Source organism: Chanos chanos, chromosome 1 (assembly GCF_902362185.1).
Source record: "Chanos chanos chromosome 1, fChaCha1.1, whole genome shotgun sequence".
Lineage (NCBI taxonomy): Eukaryota > Metazoa > Chordata > Actinopteri > Gonorynchiformes > Chanidae > Chanos > Chanos chanos.
The window spans coordinates 60,042,389-60,052,388 of record NC_044495.1 but is presented as its reverse complement, the minus strand read 5'-3'; the positions used below and the strand labels follow the sequence as shown (position 1 = coordinate 60,052,388).

Sequence of the window (10,000 nt, the reverse complement as noted above, 5' to 3'; positions counted from 1 at the left end):
GGGAAATTTGACATGGATGGCCAGTGCCATCTGTGTCACCACACCTGTAAGGAGTGTGACGACCAGGGACCAGATGACTGCTCCAGCTGTGACGCTGGTAACACACCTTCTCTCCACCTGCATGTATTTCATCCTCCCCAGATCACAGCCTCAAAACCACAATTAAACATCATGCTGAAGAACCTGCCTCAACTTTTTTCTGTCTGTCTGTCTGTCTGCCTGCCTGCCTGCCTGCCTGTCTATTCTTATATATTTCTCTTTTTGTCTATCAAATTACAAAACACAGTGATAACAAATCAGACAGGAGCAGGCACTTGTATGTAGCTGCACTATTCAGGCTAAAATAGTTTATAACCCACAGAAATCTTGACTTGTGCTTTTTTTACTCTTGAGACAAATGTGAACATTGGTGTGTCCTCAAGTCATCTAGTACTTTAAGATGATTGGTTCACAGTGATCTCTGATAAGCTAGGGTTTATTAGCACACTTGAATTCTGATTGCACCATGGATGAGATGGAATGAGATATAAACCAATCAAAAGGATGATTAAAAAAAAGAACAACACATCTAATGTAATCCTGTAGGTGAAGTCAGTGTCACTTGTTTGAAAATTTATTTTGAATATTGGTTGTGTTTGGAAATCACTATTGATGTATCTACAAAACAAGTTATTTAAATTCCCCACGTATAGAGAAGTTTGTCAAATGAGAAACAGTTTTGAAAAAGTAATTTCAGTTTTCAAAGACACACAAGGGGCGTTAAGATTTTCCGGTTTTCCGGTCCATCCATGGTGTAGCCAGCTCGGTCTTCCGGTTTTCCGGTCTGTGCGTGGCGTACGCGGCTCAGCTTTTCCAGGAGGACTTTGGGAAGAGGAGCAGCCGTGTCCAGATTTTCCTCTTTTCCTCTTTTTCTCTCAGTCTCCAACTTCTGGCTCAGTCTGCAAAAAAAAAACAACATCTAAGTGGTTTAACATCTTGGAGTAGGAAGGATTACTTTGTCCTGTTTTAGATTTAATGCCATTGTGAGCTTGTCCCTTTTTAAAATTTAAAATCCAAGGGGTCTCGTCCAACAGTGTGAACATGTTTTAGATCATTTCTGATTTATCGTATGTTAAGCTGTTGTACAGTTTTGGGGTTTTTTTTTTTGGTTTTTTTTTCGTGTATTCCTCATTGAGATCCTGACAATGCGTGAAGCAGCAGGTTTATGTCTCAGTCTTGTTTGATTTATGAAACAGCGCTAAGGACTGTACTCAGATCAGTTCTTATGACATCTACTGTTCCTTTAGAGAATTTAGCTGTAACCACAAATGGCTCAAGAAAATGAATGTGAATTTGAGTTAAAAAAGAACAAAAAAAATTGTAACTTCATCAGACAAATTTATGCCATGAGCAAAATGCCCTTCCCCCACTGTGTGTATGAAACTTCTGTGTCTCTCGATTCTTCTCACGAGGGTCCACCGCAGCGATACAGAATTGGGATATAGCGCATTGGTTGAATTGAACTGAACTTAATATTCTCTCTCTCTGTCTCTGTGTGTGTGTGTGTGTGTGTCCCTCCTCCTCTCTCTCTCTGTCTGTGTGTCTCTGTGTGTGTGTGTGTGTGTCCCTCCTCCTCTCTCTCTCTGTCTCCCCACCACCCACCCCCTGTTCTGTGGTAGATAAGTTTGGGGTTGAGCGGTACCTGTTTAATGGGCAGTGCCGTGAGACTTGTCCCGAGGGCCATTTCCACAGCGGGAGGCGGACGTGTGACCCGTGTCCCGAAAACTGCCTGGTGTGTGACTCGTCTGTGCGCTGCATCCACTGCAATGCCTCCTACTACCCCAAAGACGGAAAATGCCTCAAACTGGAATGTGGAATAGGTGTGTTTCTCTTCCTTTTATCAGGGCCGTTTTCTCTGTCAGACCCAAAGGTTCAGAGACGCAGTCTATTCAATCTCTGACTGTTATATTGTTCCATAAAGCTCTTAGGAGTCAAATCTCAGCCTTATTGGTTCCAGTTGCTTTGGGAATCTGCCCAGTAACTCCAGTGAGACCAGTAAAGAGGCGAGAGAGCTGTAGTCGTCGACACGTGTGTGTACTTTGAAAGTGTTGACCAAATCTTTTGATGCGAGAGAGCTCAAAGCAGCCAGGGTTTATACTGTGCCATCTGTGTTTATACACAACTTTGATAAACAGGCAGAAAATTGTGGGTTCATTGTTTAAAGTACTCTGTGCGTGCGTGTGTGTGTATGTGTGTGTGTGTGTGTGTGTGTGTGTGTGAGAGAGAGGGAGGGGGGTAATGATGGTCTTATAAAATCATTTCAGCTTGCCAGCCAGAGTGGAGTTTTCTTTATCCTTCAACATTGTCTCAGATTTCAGAGAGAAAAAAGAGAGTGATCTTGGAGAGGGGAGAGAGAGAGAGAGAGAGAGAGAGAGAGAGAGAGAGAGGGGATTGAAATTCTTATCGTTGGTGGCAGACATGTATAAACGGATCCCCTGCCATGGCTTTAGGGGACGTTTCAGCTAAGCAGAGCATGCAGCTCCATCCAGAAAACTCTCTCTCTCTTCCTCTCTCTTTCTCTCTTTCTTCCTTTCTTTCTTTCTGCTCTCTCACTCACTGTCACATACATAAACATGTACAAGCGCACACACACACACATATACACATATGTACTTTCTCTCTCTCTGTCTCTCTCTCTCTCTCTCTCTCTCTCTTTTTTTTATCTTGTCGTTTTTTTGCCCATGCATTACATACCCCCACTCTCCTCTTGCAACACTCTTATTCTTTCCTTTCCTGAGGAGGCTGACGAACCCACTGAACTCTGGATCTCTTGCAGGTGAAGTGGCTGACCCCGATCACGAGGAATGTCTTACCTGTGAGGAGGGATGTCACAAATGCCTGCAGAGTGAGTATTAAAACCGACACAGACGCTCTCAGAAGAGCTCCACATCTAATCGCGCCAGCTAATACACGCATCTCTGCACCAGTACCCACTGGGACCCTCTCCCCTCCGCGCTCACCATCCGTATATCCGTTTTCTCAGGTTTGGTCTGTTGTGTCTGACAGAAGCTAAATTATGTCATGGTAAAGCACATTTAATATTCTTCTCATTGCCGAAATCTGTTCTTAAAACCTTCTGGGATGTTTAAAGATGGGCCATTTTGGGAAAGCTGTCTGTGGGGGCTTGGGTTCAGTGATCCCACGACACTGATGTGGACCCAGAGCAGCTCCGAGCAGACACAAGCCGCACAGCAGAGTTCAAACAAACAAACAAACAAACAAATTCTGCCATGCCATAAAGTCAAATGGGTACGAACTTACAGACATTTCCTTACTTAAATTCGGCGTGGTTTTCGGAGCTTGGCCGCTCAGCGTGTGTCGCGTCACAGGTGGATCAGTGAGATGCTCTCACCGCAGGAGTGCTGGTGTGTGAGAGATAAGAGATTCCAGCCGGTACAGGGTTTACCGTGGCCGACTTGGCTCCAATCAAAGAGCAGAGGGTTTGGCTGATAAGAGCAAGCTCTGTAAACACACACACACACATGCACACACGCACACATGCACACACACACACACACACACACACACACACACACACATGCACACACACACACACACACGCACGCACACACACATGCACACACACACACATGCACGCACACAGGCACACACACACACACACGCACACACACGCACATGCACACACACACACATGCCTGCTTGCACAAACTCACAAACCTATGCATGCATGCTTGCACACATACTCCCTTAGCCTCCATCATCTCACTCTGAAGCCAAAGATAAGTTAAACTGATGTAATCTTCACACCACGCGTTAAAAAGGTAAACAAGGCTTGGAGAAGAGTGGTTCGTTTTTTTTTTTTTTGCATTGGGAAACTTTCTGGAGCATTCCTCACACGTCAGCTCATGGGCAGGTGAATATTTTGATTCGCGCTTCATTTACAAATTATGAAAACTTGTTCTTAAAGAGAGGTTATTTGAACCATTTCCATATAAACACTCAAAACTTGATGAGTTATTCATTGCTAAAAAAGGCATACTAACACTGTTGCCAGTTAGTGTCTCAGATATAGATGTCATGTTGAGATTATGTCTGCTCGCCCCCTGTTGGCTAAACCCGGAAAATGACAGTCAGAGGTTTGGCTTCTGTTTATGTGTTTCGTAATCTGAGTTTCGGGTATTGCTGACTTCTTAATCCTGTTTTAATTGTGTTTTAATCTATTCAAAATGATCTCGTCGTCTTGTGTTGCAGTTAATCCAGAGCACTGTATGTCTTGTCTCCCGGAATTCTACAAGTGAGTGTTAGATCCTTCTCACCCCATTCTCTTATTGCCAAGATGACACACAGCCATACACGGCACCCGGATCTATTGATCTAGTGTTTTACCTCTTTTACTCTGTCATTCAAAAGGCCAAAAGTATTTCAACAAGGAGGAGATTTTATTGCTGATCTGGGGATTCGCCAAATGTTTGATTTAGGGGTTTTTTTTCCCCTCTACATATATGACGTGATAAAAAAAAAAGGGAAAGAAAGCATTGAATTTAAAAGAGTTCTTGTGTTTGGGTTTCTTTGAGACTTGGATCGAGCTGTCACAGAAGTTGTCCCGAGAAGACATACGAAGACAGGGAGGAAATGATGTGCATGCACTGTGAGGAAAACTGTCTAAACTGTGACAGTTCTCAGTGTTACTTCTGCGAAGAGGGTTATTACCTCTCAGGTAATCCCAAACTCACTGTACTGTCCTCTTCAAACAAGAAAAGAAAGATCCGTATCGCCACTTTACTGCTCTTAAAATGAGACAAGGCCCCGACCATTGGATACTGAGAGAAGTTGTACGTCTGGTAAAAGTTATGTGTTATCCTTTTTTGATTCTGGTACATCTTTTAGAGGTGTCTGACGAATTACTATCAGCATAATACATATTCATGAATGTTTATGAATATGCAAATTTTCTGCATGTCTTTGAGAGTTGCTGTAAACGGTTCCCAAGCCTTTTCGACGTAAGGGGACATCCCAGATTGCTTTGATACAGCAGGCAGTGCCGTAGCGTGCTGGCTGTTTGAATTGAACTTTGGGGTGTTTGTTTTCCAGATGAGAAGTGCGTAAAAACATGTCCGGAGGGTTTCTATGGCGACTCGCATCAGGAATGCGAGCCATGTCATCGTGACTGCCGGACGTGCGGCGGGCCGGACTATAACGACTGTGACTCGTGTGAGCAAGGCATGCGATTGGTGAACGGCCAGTGCGTTGACGTGAAAATCACGGTCACCTGTTCCTCGGATCACTTCGTCAACCGTGAGAGTCCATTCTCATCAAGTTTAGAAAACTGCAAACTGCGGTAGAAATATGAAACTGCGCTCAAATGAGTTATTACCTGCTGAAACATTAAGCAGAAGACCAGGGAAATAGCATCATACTAAATTTCCTTCTTCCCGCTACACCCAGCGCTCTGATTTAAGGAATCAATTTTACTGTGTGTTTATAGCTGTTGAGAATAAAATAATACGAATAATCACAAAGATTTGTTTACTGTGGCAATTTGGCGTTTTCCCTTCGCATATTGTCACGCCTCTGGCAATTCTGTTTAATGATGGAATATTGAAGAGAGCTCGTTTTCAAACCCCACCCCCCACCCCCCAATCATATTTAATTATTTTATGCTCTTCCTAACGGGTTTAACGAGTCATACATTAGCAGCAGCATAAAAAAACTCGACAGAAATGTCTAAAAATACAGACATGTGGATTAATGTGTTATGCTTCATAAATATTGTGTTGTTTTTTTCCGTTTAGGGCAGGGAGAATGTGACCAGTGCCATCCCTCGTGCGGGACCTGCTCTGGCCCAGAAGCAACCAGCTGCGACACGTGCAAAACCGGTAAACGCGCTGAAGGATAGTGCACTGATGTTTGAATGCGTTAACTTTAGCAAAACTTTTAAACTTTAGTCTAATTAAGTGTCCTGCTTGGGTCTGTCATGAGTCAGAAGAGCTGAACACCATGTGTTGCGGATTTTTATATTTAGCTGGGTGGGCAGCGAGGAACACAAACTCTGTTGGCAATATGAAATGAGTGATAGCACAGCTATCCTACGGTAATACAAAAGAAAAGCTGGTTCATGTGCCGATGCAGTAGTAAACAGTAAAATCAGAGGTGTCAGATCAACTCCTAAAGAGAGACACTGAATCCATTTTTACTCCTAAAGTGTTAAACTGGATCCATTTTTACTCCTAAAGTGCTAAACTGGATCCAGTTCATTTATAACGTCTGATTTTACTGTGAATGTTTGCTGGTGTGTGTGTATATATGGATGTATATATGTGTGTGTGTGTGTGTGTGTGTGTGTGTGTATGTATATATATATATATATATATATATATGTATGTATCTCCATAGGTCACTTTCTGACAGTTTCGCAGTCCTGTGTGGACAAATGCCCATCACGCACTTTTGGGAATTTGACCAGTAAGCATTGTGAAGCCTGTTTGCCAGGCTGTGTTCAGTGCCAAGATGCCCACAGCTGCCAGAGGTGCCAGTCTGGGCACGCACATCTGTACCTTGAGGGTGGCCGCTGTGTCGCTGAATGTAAAAGGTTGGAACACACTCCCCAGTCTTTTGCAAATTGTTAAACTTTATACCAGTGTGTAACTAGGGAGAACTTAAGTCCTCTAACGCCTTAACAGCAGAAAGTCCCTGTAAAAGCAAACAATCCCAAATTATGTCAAAGATCTTGGTGTATGTGTGTCAGTGTGTCAAATGTAGAGAAATTTTTCCCCCACCACAAGTTTTGAAGAACATTCCAGGATTCCAGTCACCCATGGATAAAGTACCTTGCGCACTTAGGTTTGTTATTCTTTCTTTCCACAGGGGATTCCCGGTAAAGGGCGTGTGTCAAAGCTGCGCCCAGGGTTGTGCCTCGTGTGAGGGAGACGCCAATCGCTGCCTGACCTGTGAGAGCGGCTTCGTCCTCTTTAAACACACCTGTGTGGAGCACTGTCCTGTTGGCCACTACATCAACAAAGAGATGTGTGAGAGATGTCCATCTGGGTGCAAGGAGTGCGGTTCTGACGGCACCTGCAGCGGTAAGGATTTTAAACACCATACTCTTGTCTTGTGGGAGAAAAATGGCTTTTAACGATTGTGTAGGTAATTAACTCAGTGATCTCTTATCTGAGGAAAAGTTTGAATTGAGCTTAATGTATTCATTGCTGGTTTATTTTCCATATAAAGAGCAGAAAAAAATTCTGTTTTTAATGCAGTGTGTCTTAGTGGAGTGCCTCAAGGCTCAATTCTTGGGCCAGTAAGTTTTCTTTTTTTTTTGTTTTCATTATATTGTTCTGTGGGCTTTATGGAATAGATTTCATTTCATATGTTTTTCATCTTATTTGCAAGTCAGAAAACGTGTGCAGTCTGACTGAGAATAGAGCTCCGACCTGCTTTTTTAAAATGCCCTCGTGTGCTCTCTCCATTATTGTCTTTTTCATTTCCTTTATGGCTTTCATTTGTACCAATCTCTCTCTCTCTCTCTCTCTCTCTCTCTCTCCCCCTCAGCATGTGAGCAGTATTTCTTCCTGCATGGGGAGCACTGTCTGGATGACTGTCCGAAGGGGTTCTTCGCCAGTGAGGCTCAGTGGAGATGTGAGCCCTGTCACTCAGACTGTGCGTCCTGTGATGGGCCTGATGCTGACGACTGTGACATCTGTAAGAACCACAGGGCTGTTCGCTACAATGGTCAGTGTCTGTCCACCTGCCCCGCCACCACCTACCTACAGAAAGACAAAGCTGAATGCAGAGGTATGTCTGTCCCCACCCCCCCCCCCTCTCTCTCTCTCTCTCTCCCCCTCTCCCCCCCCTCCTCTCTCTCCCCCCTCCCCCCCCCCCCTCTCTCTCTTGCCCAGTCCCTCCCTCAACTCTTTCCCTCTCTTGTATACTTGCACGAGCGCGCGCGCACGCACACACACACACACACACACACTTAGAGGCTGGTGCAGTTGAAACACAAGTTTCAGCGCGTAAATACGTCGGTTTGCATCTACGGCTTTAAGTAGGCACATTCGCATTTCCATTGATCCTAAACTGCTTTTCTTCGCTCGACGCCGACGAGTCAAATCTGACCGAGTCCGCACCTCTGTCCTAGATTGCGATAAGTCCTGCCTGACCTGCTCCGGGCCCCACCCCTCCTCGTGTCTGAGCTGCAGGTTCGACATGAGGCTGGACGTGAACGGGCACTGTGCGTTTTATATCAACTGCGCGGAGCATATGTACAAGGATAAGAATGGAGAATGCAGGGCTTGTCACCACACCTGTCACCGATGCTCCGGGGGGGGCAAAAACCAGTGCCTCAGTTGCCCCCCCAAAAGCTTCTTACTCAGTAAGTCCTGCTTAAGGGTTGGTCAGCATAGCAGTACCTCCCGTACAGAATGAGCGCCAATGCTCTTGGCTAGATTTCCGTGGAGTGTGTCATATTTGATCTCCCATACTTGGAATGTTTTTGTTTGTTTGTTTGTTTTTTTTTAAACCCAGACCTATACGCAGCCTGCTTACAGTAAACCAGTCCTAGATGCTCTCTTGTAATTTTTGGAAGCTTGTATTTAACCAACTTAGATTTCTTAATATTCCTGAGGTATGATCCATTTTTTCCATAAATCACCAAGACTGAGATTTAAGTATAGTAATGACACTAACTGACCCTGATCGATGTCCTTCTCCTGAGTAGATCAAACCTGCGTGGGCCAGTGTCCCAGTGGTTTCCATGGCGACGTGGAGGAATGGAGGTGCAGTCAGTGTCACGAGACCTGCGCGTCTTGTCGTGAGCACCACAGTATGGACTGTGACACCTGCAGGCCGAACCTGTTCAAGCTGGACTACCGCTGCGTGGAAAACTGTGGAAGCAGGTACACCAGGTTTCAATACTTCTGCGTCAAAGACTTAATTCACGGCGTAGCCTCGAAAAAAACGATGGTCTCGTCAAAAGCACAGCACAGCAGAGCTGAGCCGCTTCAGACGTCTTATTACCGTTAGCCCCTACTGCTCTGTCAGTGTGCAAGTGATATCCCTTTTCTATGATTGCTTCTGTCCCGATTCTAACCTTTGCCACCTTTCCTTGTGACCTTGTGACCTTGTTCCCTTGGCCACTAATCTTACTTCACTGCATAAGCGAATCCCTGAAAGTGTCTGTAAAGCATTCATGGTGATGATCTGTTTGGTATTTGCTTCAACACCTTCAGTGCTGCCAGAGATATTGTAGTAGAAAAGGACACAAGGTACAGGACCCTTAGGAGAATATTTGGACAGAACCTCAGTCATTTAGACAGAACCTCTGCCATGTAGACAGAACCCCAGTCATTTAGACAATTCAGATACCTGTAAACAAGCTTCTTCTGAACACGTAAACCAGCCAACAGCACGAATTTGTCAGAGATAAAAGAAAGATCTGACTGGACGCTCAGCGCTGAGGATAATATTTTAAAAGCCATTACGGACCTCTGAATCAGTCCGAGATCACTGAGATCGTGACAGAAATAGAGTAGCGAGTTTTAAAGGGAGCCACTAGAGGGCAGTGTACACACAAAGACCGGCAGCTAATGTTCTAACTCAAGTTTGAATAGTAACTTAATATATCAGTAGCACTTCTGTAAAGACCTTTACATCAACAAATTGATGAGAAAGTACATGATAACTTTTTCATTAAAGATGTTTTTTTTTTTTTTTTGCAGTTTATAGGTTCTGTTTTGGATTTAAAGATGTACTTCAGAAGGTCGAATGTTCAGACTTTTATAATCAGGGAGGTTTGGCTCTGTCTTGTTAGGTTAAACTGGTCTTGTCAGGCTGTTCTTGGTGGGTTGTTTTTGTCTGAATGTTACATCAGATGTCTGCTATGATCTTCTGTGCGGAGTCATAACATTTTGTCCTCTCGGATTAACGAGCGGCTGTGTTCAAGGCCACAGTCCTTTTCCAAAGTGCATTTTCTCCTTTTTTTTCTCCCAGCCCAAAGACAGAATAG

General features: G+C 44.3%; 1 protein-coding gene across 1 annotated transcript in view; it reads left to right on the top strand.

The window, feature by feature from the left end:
• The window catches only part of pcsk5b (proprotein convertase subtilisin/kexin type 5b), a 54,459-nt gene that overhangs the window by 39,250 nt on the left and 5,209 nt on the right, over window positions 1–10,000 (top strand). Inside the window, exons 22-33 of the mRNA XM_030766530.1 lie at window positions 1–97; window positions 1,659–1,859; window positions 2,816–2,884; window positions 4,252–4,294; window positions 4,575–4,717; window positions 5,092–5,295; window positions 5,793–5,876; window positions 6,394–6,589; window positions 6,865–7,079; window positions 7,549–7,791; window positions 8,135–8,368; window positions 8,714–8,891. The exon at window positions 1–97 is cut by the window's left edge and continues 40 nt beyond it. Of these exons, the coding sequence (XP_030622390.1) occupies window positions 1–97; window positions 1,659–1,859; window positions 2,816–2,884; window positions 4,252–4,294; window positions 4,575–4,717; window positions 5,092–5,295; window positions 5,793–5,876; window positions 6,394–6,589; window positions 6,865–7,079; window positions 7,549–7,791; window positions 8,135–8,368; window positions 8,714–8,891 (1,907 nt within the window). The remainder of the gene's footprint in view (window positions 98–1,658; window positions 1,860–2,815; window positions 2,885–4,251; window positions 4,295–4,574; window positions 4,718–5,091; window positions 5,296–5,792; window positions 5,877–6,393; window positions 6,590–6,864; window positions 7,080–7,548; window positions 7,792–8,134; window positions 8,369–8,713; window positions 8,892–10,000) is intronic.